At 36.5% G+C, this 17,631-nt stretch overlaps 1 protein-coding gene across 1 annotated transcript; it reads right to left on the bottom strand.

The window, feature by feature from the left end:
• Positions 1-274: 274 nt before the first annotated feature.
• Mdh1 (malate dehydrogenase 1) lies at positions 275-14,419 on the bottom strand. The gene is made up of 6 exons (XM_071598587.1): positions 14,292-14,419; positions 13,847-14,042; positions 13,620-13,756; positions 5,078-5,419; positions 4,219-4,443; positions 275-1,638 (listed from the first exon to the last, which is right to left on the bottom strand). The coding sequence occupies exons 1-6, from the start codon at positions 14,292-14,294 to the stop codon at positions 1,540-1,542; spliced, it is 1,002 nt and encodes a 333-aa protein (XP_071454688.1). The 5' UTR covers positions 14,295-14,419; the 3' UTR covers positions 275-1,539.
• Between the last annotated feature and the right edge of the window lie 3,212 nt (positions 14,420-17,631).

The raw sequence follows: 17,631 nt of genomic DNA, 5'->3' as shown, positions 1-17,631 counted from the left end.
ATGCATGTAAACCACATCTCGGAACCAGTAAAATTATCATTACCATAACCTTGATTAGCTATCATAACCAAGATTAGCTATCACCAAGTATCTAAATTTCACAAATGAACCAACAGAGAACCAAGTAGTTGGATGATACTAAGTATGGGAATGTATACCAGTAATTTAACACTGATGCCTCTCCCTTAAACAACACATGCCCCAGGGTGATAATTGATAATCTACAATAATTAATTCTCAGTTGCAGAAACATATTTACATTTGATATCAATAATTTTTTATTTACTTAACAAATTGCTTTTATTCAGTATTTGCAACTTAGTAAATACAGCATCAGCTAAAATAAGTGCATGACTAATACCCCATACCATGGCTTTTTACAAATTTACTGATTTTGTGAGGTTTACACAAGATGAATACTCCTTAATATGGAGATTGTTGTGCTGCTGACCTAGCCTCTGAATCTATTAAACTTTCAACTTATGTGATATAATAAATGTCCAATCACCTTGAGATATTACAATTGCTTGGTTAATAATATGAGCTTGCCTTACCTTTAGACAAGGAAATGCCTGTAAAACTCCTAGGAGCACAAGTATTTGCAGTGAAAAAACTTCAATGAGTGCATGTTGGCATTTTCCTATCAATTACTAACAAGTTTGTGAACAGATGAATGAAGATCAGGAGGGGCTGCACTGGCACTGTTTTGCCTGTCACTTTGTATCAATGATTTGTATGAAGTGTTGGCAAGAAATGCAGGGCAATGGGCACATCCACACTGAGCCCTAACATCACCCACTGGAAATGCTGGACCATCAGAGGTTCCTGTAATGAGCTTTAGGAACTTCACTCAATTCATTTCTAAAATGGAAAATGTCAATCACCATGGAGTGATTACATAGAGTGGCCAGATATAGTATCACAAAAGTTGTTGGCCTAACTTAGCAGGAGAATGCATGCACTCACAGCAACCATCCAGTGAGATACATGCAAATAGAGATTGTACACTGTGTAGAAAGCATAAAGAGTGGGGGCTAAAAACCCTTCAGTGATGGGAAATATTTTCCAGAAACGCTAGCATTCAATATAAATATAATGAAATTTTGAAACAATTAATAAATTTCATTCGTTAAAAGCACCAATTGTCAACAATTGTAGAAAATATTTAGATATCACTGAGGCTATTCAAAGACAACTAAAATCACATGATTTATAACATGTCTTACCCATTATGTAAAAAGGTTTCCATAAATCATAACAAATACAAACAATCATTAACATGTAACTCACTCAAAAAGTAACAACAGAATTAGATAAGGTTTTCTTAAAACAGACAATTTTTCAATGTGTACAATAGCCTCAAAAACCTTTCCTCTGTACAAGAAAGTCATGGACAATATAAAAATATCCCGCGCATAATTACACAACCTTACATTTCAAAATAAGTAGGCCCTCTTCCTATAACCTACTAATAGCAATATCTCTAACAATGCCATCAGAGCTATTTCTCTGTACTGCTGATATGTTGCCATCATACAGTCAATCCTGGCAAACAGCAAGTGCTTCTTCACGCTCTTCAACTAACTCCTTCCCCGTAACATCCAGCTTACCCTGAGCAAACTCACTTATAGTTAATCCCTGTAAATAAACACATAAGTACATTATGAATAGAATAATACAAGAATGAGTGTGAGCACAATGAAATTCAAAGAACCCATATTAAATGCACAGAAGAAATTTTAGCTGATACCTACTGGTATGCATACAAATGTGGGAATTTCACAGGGCAAACCAGTTTCTGATCTTGGATCCCTCAATGAAATTCTAAGGATTTTTATTACTTTAAATTCATTCGGAATGAACAAGAGTAAGTTTCTCAGCAGCTCACCTAGTCTTTTTGGATTCAAATCTTAGTCCAAGCAAATTATTTTTACAAAGGGCAACTTTCGCATTTGTGAACAGCATGGAATATTTTAGCTAACAAAATAAAGAGATCTGCTTGGATAGGATTTCCATTTTACCAGTCACCTTAAATGTAATGCCACACCTTTACCAATTAAGCCTAGGGAAGTGCATATATTCAACATTCCAAAACTTGACCATCAACTCATCACATGATACATTCCTAACAGGTTAATTTGAGCACACTTCACAATTATTTGCACTATCATATGAACACATTAAGAGGGCCTAAATTTCATCATATCATAAAATATATTATTTATAAAATAGACCCAGAATTAAACTTTGTCAAATATATATCTGAGGGCAATAACAACAGTAATCTTTTACCAGAGACATTACACAGAGTGGTCAAAGTCTGGAAAATGAATTATGCACTCAATCAAAATTAAAATGTTACAGCCAATAATCAGCAAAACAATAATCAAAATAGAAAATTTGCAGACAATATTTTCCAAATTTCCTCCTTGACTTGTGAAATTCTAATTAAGATTCCATTTGGGGGGGGGGGGGGTCACCCCTTCTTTTCTTTATAAACCACAAACTGTTTTCCCCCTTCATCTTTTTTATCAATGCCGAACTAACATGACAGAGATGAACATCACCTGTAGTGACACTGTATGCACGCTTTTCCCTTTCCATTTTCACTCCTCACAGCAACATGCTCTCACATCCCCACCACCTTCTTTCATCTCCGCCCTGATATTACCCCATGATTTGATTGAATTACAGAAATTGAAAAATTTCATTATGGACAAAAAAAGGACAAGTTTTACTTTCAGATATACAGGGTACGGCGCTTAAATCCAGATAAATGAAACTTATGTTTAGCGCAAATTTATAAAAAAACTAAAAACGAAAATGAGAATCCTTTTACATACAAATAGTGGTATCTGTTAAGAAAAACAATACTCAATGTAACCCTCTTCAGCTGCAATGACCACCTCCAATAGTCCTGAATGCACTCTTTAAATCAGTGCCGCCCATATTCGCATATGCTGCTATGATAGTGATGCATAGAGATGCAACATTAGGCTGCCTCATCTCGTTGGTAACTCTTTCGGCTACGCTGCAAATATCGTAGTCAAGGGGGTTCAAGTCCAGGCTATTCGGGGGCCAGAATTCCTTTGACCAGAACATGTCAATGTTATCTGAGAGCCAGTTATGGACTAAATGACTTCTATGAGCTTCTATGGTGTACCATCCTGCTGAAAGACATTGTCTCCCCAAGGCCACAGTTACCATCCACGGTTTCACGACATTCTTCAAAATTTGCAGATAGACTTCTTTTGTGATATTTTATCCCTATTCAAAGAAATGTGGCAGCATGATCACCTCCCTGGACAACACCTAGAACGTGAACACAAGCTGGAAATTTTGTTCGAGCAACAATCGAGCAATCATTTCTCTGGTGAAAAATTTTTCATCAGAAAAGCATCTGATTTGCCCCACAGCTTCATTTTTTAGAGAACGTAATAGCAGGTTGCAGCAAGCAATCTGCTCTGTTCTGACAGCCTCAGACAGCATCTGTCGCCCCTTTATTGTGTACGACTTTTATCGCAGTTCCTCCTCTGCCATCCGACGCATTGTTCACCCCCTAACATTCAATTCTGATACCAATTTCCTCAGCAATCGCCCCAGGTCCTCTTAAATCAGCACCCGAGCCTTCTTGACGACTGTCGCAGTTCGTGACCCGCGTTTCCTCGAATGAGGTTTCCTTGCCGGATTAGCGAAACCTTGTTACCCCAGGCTCCTATGGAGCAGCATATTTAGCCACAAGGTCGTTAACAGTTGATCTGGGGTACCCGACGAATCGAACTATTTCACTGGGCGAACGCCCAGTGCAAACACTTTCGATAATAGCGGCTCTTCGATTGTATTCTCTACTTTTTTGTAACATTATAGCTATTTTGAGGGCATGACTGTTTACTAGATGATGCCTATAGCTTTCATGACCACCAATCGCAACCTCCAGAGAAATTACGACATGATAGGAAATTCAAATTTGTCCAGAGATAACTGCCGCACCCTGTAATGGTCTTTTCTTTGAATGCTACAGTTAGCTACTTTTAAGGATACATATCCAACCTAATTCCATGGGAGCAATTTTACTCGATAGGGATTAGTCACACATCTTAAGTTCTTCAACTATATAATTTTTCCATTTCACTGATCTCCAACTAAATTAAGGTCCTAATGGTATACTAGGTAAATTATGAGATTAAATGTTAACAATATGCACTGAAATAAACATACCTGCACTATCTTCCACTCTTTATTTTGAATTGTCACAGGAAATGAGAACATAACACCTACAGGAGCATTATAGGAGCCATCTGAAAACACACCCATCGACACCCAACTGGCACCTGAAGTTCCATGCCATATGTCATGCATGTGATCAGCAGCTGCCTTGGCTGCAGACATGGCAGATGAGAGTTTACGGGCCCTAATTACTTCTGCACCACGCTTTTGTATTTTCTGTGAAAATTTGTAAATGCAAAATTGTTAGCACATATCACCTGACTGCTGTAAGGGTGTTGACTACTTTGGAATGTAAATCAAATCGGTAGAAGTCCAAAATTTAGAGAGTGCACAAATAATTCAATAGATTAAGGAGTTCCCATCACATGAAGGTAAAACTCACCATGATTATTTCAATTTTTTTCAGTTGAGGAATACAATAATAATCAAATTTCACCTAATTTTTACAAATTACATTAATGATTGAAATAAATTAATGCCTACTTATAAACTTTCAAAAATACTGTTAACAGCAGTTGAATACTTCTTATAGTGAATGGACGGATACTATAAAGATCATCAGGTATCACCAAAAACATAAAATCTACTGTAAAGGAAAATTTTACAATGCCCTTAAATCTGCTGACTACAAAAGACATGTGCATCAATACTAAGGCTCGACAACCTTTGCATCATAAATTTTAGTATATGTGGACATCACACATTAAATTATTATCATCAATTATTTGCAAAGCTCAAGGATCTAACACTTAAATTTAGTATGAAAAAATAATTCCTCACTTTCTTTTGCCAAAACCTCAACCTTTAGACATATTTACTTGGGCTTAGGTGGTTATATAACAATATTTACCTCAATAAATTCCGTTTGAAGCCATTTATCATCACCAACTGCTTCATAGACTGTGGTTTCCTTCCCTGTTTGAAGCTTAACTCTAGCATGGGAAACATCAGGGAATTGTGTAGAGGAATGATTTCCCCAGATTATTACACCCTGAACACATGACACAGGTACTTTCACATGTGCTGCAACTTCTGCTGTGGCTCGATTCTGATCCAAGCGAGTCATAGCTGAAAAATTTTCTTTGGGGATTGAAGGAGCATACTTTGAACATACTAATGCATTTGTATTGGCTGGATTTCCCACCACTAAAACTTTAACAGACTTCTTTGCAAACTTGTCCAATGCTTGGCCCTGAAAAAAGAAATAACTCATAAAAATACATTCTTCTAACTGCAGAGCAAAAACTTCTAAAAAATTTGTGAACTAAGGCATGTGGATGAGGACACTGGAAGATTTCAAATGGCCATGAACAAAACATAGGTGATTTTGAAATTATAGGCTCAAGAAACAGATGAATATGCTAAGTTTAAAATGGCTAACAGTAACAGAAAGAAGACAAGGCTTGTCTCACTTAACAGCTTCCATGTCTTCAGGACTGAAAGTCACAAATATATACCCAAACAGTCACAGGTCCATGACCAGATCCTACTGTCTCAACTTAAAAATCCCACATCATCAACCTAAAATATACCATTAATCCATCATAACCATATTCAAAACTTGCAATTCAGTAACTGAAGATGTAAAAACTCTAAAGCCATTTAATAAAAAATGAGGAATTCAAAGTGTAATAACCATAATATATGAAGCAGTTAAATATTTCATTTGGTGACTGTTTCTTTCTCTTCATGCTCACACACGAATCTGTGGTATTTCGTTGAACTAGTACACCTATGCTTATTTAAATGTTTTTGTTGAAATCTAGTATCATGGCTTGATATTTGTAATACATACAAATACTGCATGCATATGCCCAGTGTTACAATGGTGATTGCGAGATAGAGAAAAAAAATGATTCTTTCTTATGCCGCAGCACTTACCCTAAGAATTCCTAATTAATTTTAATTTTCTTGGGCAACTTATTTCTTACTCTCTCTGCGTGCCTTTCATGAAATGCAAGCATCATGTCCCTTAGGGGCCAGAGTGGCCTTGGTGGTGATCTTAGTGGTCAGCCAAGAAAAATTGTCTTTTTAATCACTGGAAAGCCAAACTTAGCTATGTGGTTTTCATGCAGTTAAGATCAAATTGTCACTCATTATGATAACATGTAAACAGTGCATTCATTAAGATATCAGCATCTCTTTAATACTCTGATCTGCAGCAAAAAGTTGCCGGAGTAACAAATTTTTAAAGTCCAAAGCTGTATTGTTATGAAACTGACAGTAGGCTACGTATCACAAAAAATAGTAAGATAAATGAAATAAAATTTAAAATGCCCAAAAACATATCCAATATATTTTTCACTTTCTTGGTGGATATGAAGTAAGAAACATGAGGAATGAAATTTAAAGTTAATAGACATCCAGAAAAAATATTTGATTACATATATAATGAAAGATGAAAAATGTATTTCATAATTGGTACTAATTTTAAAAAGGTAAAAAAAATTACAAAATTATACTTCCAAGAAGTTAAAGCCCCATGTTCCTACTTAAGCTGCCATTGTGCTGATTTTATGTTCCCAGAGTTTCCCAGGACATATATTTCTGACACCATAACATAATTAATTTTTAAATGTACTGTGAATTGACTGCCTCCAAATATCATTCCCTTAAACAATCTACACGAAGCAAATATGGGCAGGTAACAGGATAGATGGAAGTTGCTCTACGAACTATTCCTCGATTGCTAACCCGAATGACGAATTGGCGTGCAGGATAGCATTTCACGGATCTAATAACGGAAAAATAAGCCTACCTACACTCCCGGGCTAGCATCCATCGCGCCAAGGTCCCCGAAATATTTTCAATGCCAAAAAAATTATAACCTGCGGCCGCCAACAGTGCGCCGACCAGTTCCAGCTTTTGTAAGTTGACGCGTATTCAAGGCAGGCCGAAAAGGATGTCTTCACATCGTAACTAATGAGGCGTATACTATGTGCTTCCGTGCGTTCCTGAACCTTCGGCTCACTTGCGCCGTTTTCATTTACGTATAGTTCGTTCGCAAAATATACCACCATGTCCTGCCGTCCTATATTTTTTTCTTCGCAGCGAATGAAAGTAAAGTCGGGAAATGTCAGTTAATGGATCAGGTCACTCCGAAATCTTAACTGGACGTTGGTACAATTTCCAGTCCTGAAATTAGTTAAGTTGGTAAAATTGCAGTCCTAAAATTGAGTCACCATCATCATCGTCAGCACTCATTTCTAACGGTGGTATCTACATGAATTCTAGACATAACTCTACAAGAACCGAAAATTGTAAGATTATCAGAGACACCAAAATATGGTAAAACTAATACTTCAGGCCTAATCAGTTTTTGATGATGGGAAATTCAAACTTGGAATTTAAGAACGAAATACATCCTGACAAATGATTTTATATACCCACTATGAGGTTGATGAACGTGATTCTCATTGTATTCATTAGCGAGATCATTTGCTTAACCACTATTTCGCTTCAACAAATATTGGAGACCAACCACCTATTTGTAGATAACTGGATCATTAATAATAACGCTCTCACTCATTTCACAATTGACATAATTAATGTCTCTCTAATCTTTGGAGACACGTTATCTGTTAAACTGACATAGACGTCAAGTACCCTGACGTGGCCCATGCATATGATATAATAGAAGTAGGTTTTTGAAGAACGAATAAATACCGAGGGCCGAAATGAAAAAAACATCTCGATCGCAACTCATCCAAAATATTAAAGGTATTTTCGTTGCTGTATACTATTCAATAAACATACTCTCCAAATAACTAATACTCCACTACATTTTTACTGAGTTTTTTGTGCTCTGAAGTGTATATAGGGAAAACGCTTAAAATGAGCGAGGCGATCTCATGATTCTCGTTCTTCCATGTCCGTTTCGTTATGCCGATTGCAGAGTTAAATGAAGACATTTCCGTGAAGCCTTAGGGAAGCGGGGAGTACTCATCAACGGAATAATTGGGCTTCGTTACAAAAGTTTCACTGCTAGATTTCTTAGTGTTAGCAGTTCCCGTCGAAAGGGAGACGTGCTTATATATTACGACAGGTGGCTAGAAGCCTTTTGGCAACGATAGTGGCTCAATTTAGAACAGAGTTGGAAGCGCCATCGTGTCAGTAACCTAATGAACCACGCTCGGGCGCCCCTGGCCTATAATTATTACGCCGACGTTCGGACGAAGTCATGGCCAATTATTTTTCTGACTTTCAAGTTCATAAGTCGCAACAATAGCAGCAAATCCGGTTAGACTCATGGAAAACGCTTACTTAACCTCCTAGGTCGCGGGTGCGGACTCACGTAACGTACACGGGCCTTGTATTACATACAGGGGCCAATCCTGAAATGCATAATCACAAACAACGTGACTTATCAAAATTCCAACATACACAAAACATTGGGGCCTTCTGCCGATCAAATATAGAATAATATTCAGGTAGTTTATTTCACATAACATGATCTATTTCAGGGAAATGTCATGAGAAAGTTAAAGAGAGGTTATTTGGCTCCAGTTAGAACTCATTTGGAATATGTCACAAGTATTTGGGATCCTTGGGAGAAAATTTGGCAAAAAGAATTAGATGAAGTCCAGAGTAAATCCGCCAGATTCATTAAAAATTGTTATGATAAGAACACAAGTGTCACAGGTCTCTTAGAGGATTTAGGCTGGGAGTCAATTTGGATAAAAAGAGAACAAGCGAGACTTACATAAGAATTTTAGAAAGGTTCAGAACAAATGAGTTTAACAAGGGCACTAAAGGAATTATTATGGTCCCATACTACTTAAGTAGATCTGACAATAAAGATAAAATAAGGGAGATTCCAGTACAGATAAATACAAATACTCATTCTTTCCCCAAACAATCAGAAATCGTGATAATAAGATACCTAAGGCACTTTAGAAATATTAAAAAGATTGAATTTACTAGACGGAACATAATTAAACATTGTAAAGATATCAGGTATATTTTTAGGTGCATGTGTATGTTGGTTAGTAGTTTGTGTGTTCGCATGTGTTTGGGTTGTTGCATGATTGTTTTCCATAATTTATTTGTGGATTATATTATTTTGTGGCTTTTGCATGTGGTGTTTTTCTTAATTACGGGTGGTCCCTAACAACCCCCTACCACATGCCCTAGCAGCAGCTTGCGGGGCATGGAGTAGATGTAGATGTCGTGGAAAGACTCCCCAGGTAAATATAATCACACAATCGTATTTTTTCACAATATAACAATTTTAATGTGTATTCTGCCTTACTTCCATATCATCAGAATCACAGCTACATGCATCCAAGTTACTTCTTTGAGCTACTGTATGTAAAGACTATTGGTCCCCCTATCCCAGGGTTCTGTTTTCCTGATGGTGAATTAGAATAACGAGTAAGGACAGGCAATGGTTTTGATCAATCTCCATGGTGAATTTAATGCTCAGGAGCAGGTTGTTCAAATGGGTTAGGAATTTATTCAGCATCTCAATTCCATAGTTGGCCAGCTCATTAAAGTGTCATTCTCTTAGTGCTGGAAATGTTTAGATTTATGTTCCACAGAGCTTTGAATCCATTCCTCAGTCTCTCATTAAGAAGTATAGAATTTTTGAAGAGATGGATAAGCCCATGACTATACGGTTCATTCAAAAAATTAAAGGTGAGGAAACAATGGATCTTGTCTTCTGTACATCTCCACCATTTCTAGAGGATGTTAAGAAAATAAAATAGAGACAATCCTGAAGGAAATGGAGAAACTAAGAAGCCACCTTTTAGAGTTACAAATGTTCTGGGACTCAAAAGAACATGGAAATTTATCGCATCCCATTAGGCACAAATAAGCATACATTGGAGTGAACATTCCATAGAAACTCAAGTAAGTATCACAGGAGATTCGTCAGATTCAGCTATCCTGAGAAATTAGCCATAGTGGAGTACAGTCTTACTCGGGTATATCAGATTTTCTTTGATGATTCAAACCCAATTAGTAGAGCCTATGGCTACTGGGACTATCTGACCAAAGATGCAATAGAAATATATCTTGAAGGAAGAACCTTCAACCCAGACATAGGATATGCTTTCAGCCAAACACGGAAGCCAATATTCCAGAAATAAACACTCCAGGTTCAAAGGTTGAAGGAGAGAAAATGTGACTGACAGTCAATCAGAAGTGACCTGAGCCTAAGAGGATGATATATAAGGATGGCAATAGTAATGAATCAACTTGGTATCAATATCCTGAGGGTAATGGCAGAGTTAACCATCCAAAAATCAGCAGCTGAAACCCTCACCTGGTGGAAAACCCATGAGGACTAGACCGTATTAATATATTCTTCTAGTAGTGGAGAAATTTTTATTGGACATTAAATGTTTTGTTACGTTCTTTCTTGAAGCAGACTCCTTAAGTAGCGATTCTGTTACTTAAGCAATCATTTTATTATTTTCATATCAAATCAAATTCATTTCCATATTCTTAAAAGAACTGATACTTTACGTGAATTAAGATTTTTTTAAGATTTAGGAGACATTTTGCGGTTTCTACATTTACACTACCAACATGCCATTTTTCAAAGAATATTCCAGTGAAAATCCAGGAATCACAAAGAATGATAAAACTGCAGGTAAAGACATGAGCTCCCAGATTTGAAATTAGAATATTGGTCAGAAAAAAGCAAATATTTTGACCAACATTTAGACAACATTAACAGTTTTACGTGATAAAATTGAAAACAGAAAAATAAAACTGGCAAAGATGAAGTTTGAAATAATTGTTGAACAAACTAACTGGGGTCATAACCATATTTCGTCCCAGGAATGCTTGAGGTAATTAAAATGCCCATTACTACAGTTGATGAGGTACACTGTATCTCACAGTATTATGTGGGGATTTTAATTAATAACATTCCATTAATGCCACGTTAATGGCTAGGTTTCTCAGCAAAATTTTGCTTTGCCTATTCCGTATTGTAATTCCATTCACATACGATCTCATAAGAATAAACACATTCAATCACCTTTCCATTTTTATTGTCATTTTGCAAATTAATTAATTAATTTTTGTTCTTTTTCCTCATCAAACAAGGGAATATTTAATGCAGCCAAACATTTCTGTTAAGTGAAAATGCACATTTGCAAAATAAGAACAGGCAAAGAAAAATTATCACAAATTTTTATGACATTTTATGAACAATGAATTCATTTAATGCATCAATTTACAAAGAATAATAAAAATTACTTGATTACTTTTCACATTATAAGGTCAAAATGCAATGTTAAACTCTGAATATGACAATATAATACTGGAAACCGCTTAGTAAAATGGGTAGTCCATTTATGCTTATATAATTGCATTGCACCCAAGTTCAAGACTCCATTTCAACAAATATAATTTATCTCAAATCATAGTTAAGATAGAGAAACCGTGGGAGATGCCACAACAGTAACTTTTATTGGAGTCATCTGCTAATGTGCATTTCAATGCAATAATTAGCATATGACTCTATTAAAAGTTACTGTTGCGGCATCTCCCGCAGTTTCTTTGAAATTTGTCAAGGTATAAACAGCCAAAGTGTTTAAAGTTGGCTTTAATGCCGTGGACTGTGGTGCGTGGTGCACGACTACGAATGCCTGTGACATTGTATACACGGTATTTTGTCACAACATCTTGTTCCTTTAAAAGCTCCCAAAATTCAGAGTTTAAGAGGACACCTTGATAGCTTAACTGGCTAAAGCACTCAACCAGACATCCTGGTTCCGGGAGGGATCCGGGTTCAAATCCCGGGCAAGTCGAACGATTTTTACACTCTGAAATTGTTGTATTGGAAGCCATATTAGCGGATGACTCTGTTAAAAGTTACCATTGCGGCATCTCCCGCAGTTTCCTTGAAATTCTGTTGTGTATTAAAATATAAAAGGTCTCTTTCTTCCTCCAAAAGTATAACGAGTAATGCATTAAGGCCTCCAGAAGGTATATTGGGGGATCGAGATGGTGCGGGGGCTAACGTACTGGCTTCCCACCCTGAGGGCGCGGGTTCAAATCCCGGCGGTGTTGAATATTTTTCAGAGGTATCTCGATCCCTACTTGAGGTGCTTTGTGGAGGGCACTTTGAGTGAGTACGGCGTCCGTCGGATGGGACGTTAAGCTGCGGACCCCTTGGCGCCTTTCGTAAAGAGTAGGCTAATGCCGACGCCGGGTTTCTCTCCACCCTTCATCCTTTCCTGTCCATCCCCTATGGCGCAAATGACCTTAGCTGTCGGTCGCCTCCCCTCAAAACTACTACTAGGTATATTGCAAAGGTTGCATTATATCAAGTTTTACCAATTCTTGTTTCTTCTGACAACAGTTTTCCAGAGCTACAGCTACTACCCAAGTATCACCAAGTTGATTTTGGCTAGACTTGTACAGGAAGATTGATGGTGATATCAGTTTTTGAAAAATTCATTTCCATGTGATGTGAAAATAGCGACCATTCTCCCTGTTACAATTGGCAGGATGTTTTGTAATTTCAATAGTCTCATCATTACCTGACTACTTTGAGATCACAGTAGGATGGAAAATATGAATTGGCCTAAGGATAAAAGGGGATACGTGGCGGGGTAGCTTATTCAATTTCAAAGCACTAAACTTTAGGTGTCTTGAGGCACTGATATTCTGCCAAATGTTTTGATCATAAATACCTTCAGTATTCACCCGAATTCAACAGTATCTATTAAAATTAATCACAGCTGAAACAATACAATAAACCAGCTAGGCAGAAAGTGCCAACTTATGTTTCACCTCCTGGCAATTAATTGGAAAATACAGTGAAATAAATATATAATGTAAATTTGATACAATTTCGTTGTTTGGGAAAAATTATAAACAAATAACTTTAAGTAAACATTTTGTTTTCATACTTTTACTTCGATACCAGTTCTAGAGATGAATGGGAAAAACCACAGGAGTGAAAGTAATTGTTTTTTATGAAAATTAATTATTTACATTTTTTTAAATTAACACCTTAGTACACACTTCACAAAAGATTAAGGCCCAAGAGACATTACCGGACAGCATTGGTGCCAATACCGCGATGACTTAAATCACGTGCTAGCGTGAGAATACAATCACCATTTATATCACCATGCACAGTTGTATTTATCACAACCATGTAAAACAAAATGAAAAGTTTGCACACAAATAAGACTGGAAAAAAATATTTTTTTTCGATTTAAAAAATCTAAATTACACGTATAAGTCATATTTTTAGACCCAAAGAAGTTCAATCACTACAATGAGTCTTCCTAATGCATACGGCTCTCACAAATGGGACTCGTAAAAGCTCATGACATTTAAATTTATCCTTTCACTATTATTTACATGATCAGGTTTATAAAAACACTACATATACACATTTTTTCCGAGGCGTACGTACTTACCTGAGCTTTAAATATTTTAACATTTGCTGCCAACAAATCCTTCCTTTCCATTCCCTCTTTACGAGGCATTGCACCAACAAGAAAGGCTGCTTCCACATCTTTAAATGCAACTTCAGGATTATCTGTTGCCACCATTTCTACAAGTGGTATAATATAACAATTAAAACTTTAATAATTATTAACTATGGGAAGGTAACCATTACTAAGTGCCCATGAAATGAACAGACCATGAATTAAAGGTAATGCACAGTCATTGAGCTCCATAACAACTCCGTTTAAAACACCCATCATTGGTGGAATGTCCAGCAAATGAAGAATTAAAGGCTGACTATGGCCGAAAACATCTCCTTTGGCTATTTGGTGCAGTAAGGAGTAAGCTATCTGCCCTGCAGCTCCCGTAACTACTACACGAATTGGCTCAACCTGTCGAAAAGAAATGGATCAATGGATAATGCACGCTAAACAACAACTTAACTATGAAAGACGATACAATCCACGTAATTATCCTATTGTGTCACATATTAATTATTCGACTGACATCCAAGGGTAGTCAAGGGCATTTCATTAAATTCGTTAGAACTCCAACATTTTGATGAATTTCATCTTCACAGCACTTATCATAGAGATAATAATTATTCATTAGTGTATTATATTCAACAATAGAGGACTCACCATTTTGATTAGGCAGCAAAATACACACACCGAGCTGAGTTTATCGGAGCAGTGACACAGACTTCAACTACACGAACTTAAAAGGAAGGAAGGAGATCAAAAGCGTAACAATGCCAAGTGGCTCCATCTCTTCATTCGGAGAGATTCCTTTTGAATGAACATCCATAATTTATTAAACTTATTTTAAGCATTTAATGTGCAATGTAAACCAGAACACATTTTAATATTTTGAAATTAAGACCTCTTTCCATTTTTCTTGGTAAACAAAAGACAATCGAATAAAATGTTCATCATGGCTGAAACTTATTTCGGAGAAAATCCTTAGTTATATCTAAAGTCTATGCTTTTTGTTGCAAGTAACTCATAATATGTTAAATAATTTGGAGCTACCGTTTATTTACAATAGTCTGTGATGGTTTTAATAAATGGAGCGAAATGTGAACTCTGGACTAAGTCATCAAAATTTGATTCAATTTGGATGTGTGGTCGATCGGGTACGAAAAAAATAAGTCCAGTTATCGTTGAATTTTTTCAGGCAGTTCGTAATGGTAATCACGGTATTTTAATTACGCCCTGGAATGAAGTTTGCACATCGTATTAACCTGGTGTTTTTGGGACCTTTCATGGAAGGTGGTTTATTGTTTAGCCTGGCAAAGGCGAAGGTTTAGCTCGTAACTTAAAAAACTTGATTATTAAGCCATAATAAAATGTATGAAATCATTTCCAATAGATAGCACGCTGGCAGTTCGTAAGAGAAATCATGATGGTTTAACTTCACCATTATTCACCAAGTATTTGTTTTTGTGAGCAAACTTCCTAGGTTGATAGCCGGCTAATATGGAGGCATTGAATAGAAAGTGATATTATCTCGAATACACTTCATAACATACCTTCCCCATACCCTAAGTGTTGATAGTAATCCCAACTTAGGATTTGTTATGATATTAGCTCATAGGTCGTATTATAAAAAGGGCATTCCTTGCAGCGCGATGGCCGCTATTGAGACGAAAAATGACCATGTCGGCTCGCCATTGACGTCTCGAAACCGAACGTGATCACTAAATTGAAAGGGTATTAAAAATTATAGCCTGAAGATATATGATAAGCCTTCCATGCTGTTGATATCAGAGGAATTGAGAAGTTCAGCATTATCTTAGTTGAAATTCCGTATATTGGCCACAAGGAATGATTAGGGGAAATAAACCCATGAAAGGTCCCGCCCCCTCTATCTAAGGCGAAGGTCCGTAAAAAGGCTATCTATTTAGTTCAAATTTTGACTGTAGAACGGAGTACAGGTGAAACCTTGATTCCCCTCATAAGACGAAAGGAAAAAGAAGGAAACCAACTCCTTCAACTGAAACATAAGTCTTATCAAAAAGTCACGAAAAGATATTTGAAAGTCAACGTTGTTGCTTTATGGGTCAAACATGGAATGAAGTTCATATTTGGATGAGGACCTTTGTAAAATAATTTTTTCCGATAACATAAAAATAAAAAAATAATCATGTCTCATTTAAAGCCGGAATCTTCGCCTCTTCTGTGTATATAGGCTGATACAATTCCGTTTAAACACGTTCGCGAGGCAGGAAAGATTAGTACAGGAATTAGCGCAAATTCCACTCATTAACGCCTATTCACCACCAGATTCACTCGAAATAAATGCTTGTGAAACATTCCGTTAGTTTTCTAGAAATAATATATGCTTTAGAGTTCCAATGAACTAGACATAGCTCCAATAATCACATTTATTGCATTGGTGGGATTTCCAAATATCTTATCTAGAGATTTGATAACGCCGAGCTTGTCTAAGCGAATGACAGAGAACTAGTTATGAGCCCAAAATAGTCGAACCTTTAAGATTAGCCCACATGCCGTTATCTTTAGCCACACCCTTAAAGCGTCTGCAAAGCAACGCTTTCATTGTAGAGATCGTCGCGAAGGCTAACGAGTGTTGAAAAAAGGTGGGTACTATCATTTTAAATTGACCGTAATTAATCATTTCAAATTGCGTGTGGAAATTAAGTAGGTGTACAATTGGCTCCGTTTAGACATTAACTAATATCTGCGTTCCCTTTTAGATAGTTAAAAATGGGCTTGGGTCACGGCGGAAATCCAATTTGGTTCTTATTTTGGTTAATTGTCTTGATACTTGTATCATTTTTCGTGGCCGGATTTTGTGCAGGATGGTATATAATATTTCTTCCACTCACCGTCTGTATACCCGGACTGTCAGTAAGTATTACTTCGTTATTGTTTTATTTATTAATAATGTCGACTCGGGACCATGTAGTTTGGAACCTGTTGCACGACGTTACGGTGTGAAATTTTTATTTTCCAGCCATTAACTGACCTGCTATTGCAGTGTGTTCAACTACCTCGTTACTGTGCTGAAGCAATGATGAATTCGAAGCCACCTTTCTGAAATTACCTGGCGTAAATGTTTACGACAGTTGAAATGCAAAATTTGAATGAAGATTCGTACTTTTATACTCATGCGAGAGGTCTATCTATTTATCATCCTAAATTTCCCTGGGTCCCAATCTGAATGTATTTCCTCACAATTCGATGTAGTCACTAAATGGGGTTTATATTTTTATAAATATTCGTACTTTTATACCCATTTCGAGTTTTTTAATTTATCATAAAGGTTTGTGGGTTCCAAGAGAATTTACATCGCCTCTCACAAGATGATGCTGTGTGATACTTTCAAGTAGACTTGTAACTAGCAGATCCTATTTTCTAGGGTGCGCCCAAAATGATTTAAGACTTCAGAAGTAAGCCGTGAATATTTTTCATATAATGCTTTTACATTCAAATTACATCATATTTGAGTCTATTTTGAGCATGAAACTACTTAGGGATGAATAGCAGCTACCAGTTTTAAGAACATGTTTTGTCTACCAAATGAATCTACCATGGAATACATATTATTATAAATATTCATACTTTTATACCCATTTCTAGTTTTTTTATTTATCATCCTCAAGTTTCCCGGGTTCCCAAAGGAATTACATTTCCTCTCAAAAGCTGATCCTGTGTGATAATTTCAGGTAGACAATGCCCATATTCTAGGATGCACTAAAGAAAATGACTTTTCTTAAGATGCTGAAAGCTGTGAATATATTACTTCTTCATTTAAATTACTTATTTAAGTTGATTTTTAGTAGGCAACTACTATGAATAGCAACCATTAGTTTCATGAATATCCCCTGCTTGTCTTCTCACGAATATAATGCTCTTGTCAAATATTATTTAATCAATATAACTGAATAAATTGCCGTGCCTCCTCCGAAAACATACCATACGACAAGGTTGCAGGTGGGTAAAATGAAACACAAAA

This window comes from Hetaerina americana, unplaced genomic scaffold (genome assembly GCF_022747635.1).
Source record: "Hetaerina americana unplaced genomic scaffold, ioHetAmer1.1.p SCAF_10, whole genome shotgun sequence".
NCBI lineage: Eukaryota > Metazoa > Arthropoda > Insecta > Odonata > Calopterygidae > Hetaerina > Hetaerina americana.
This window is presented reverse-complemented; position numbering and strand designations above follow the sequence as displayed.

Coding starts and splice junctions, on each gene's coding strand:
- Mdh1 (XM_071598587.1), bottom strand. Junction 5,420..13,619: donor TTAAAATATTTAAAGCTCAG/GTAAGTACGTAC, acceptor TTCTTTTTTCAG/GGCCAAGCATTGGACAAGTT. Junction 4,444..5,077: donor TTCAAACGGAATTTATTGAG/GTAAATATTGTT, acceptor AAATTTTCACAG/AAAATACAAAAGCGTGGTGC.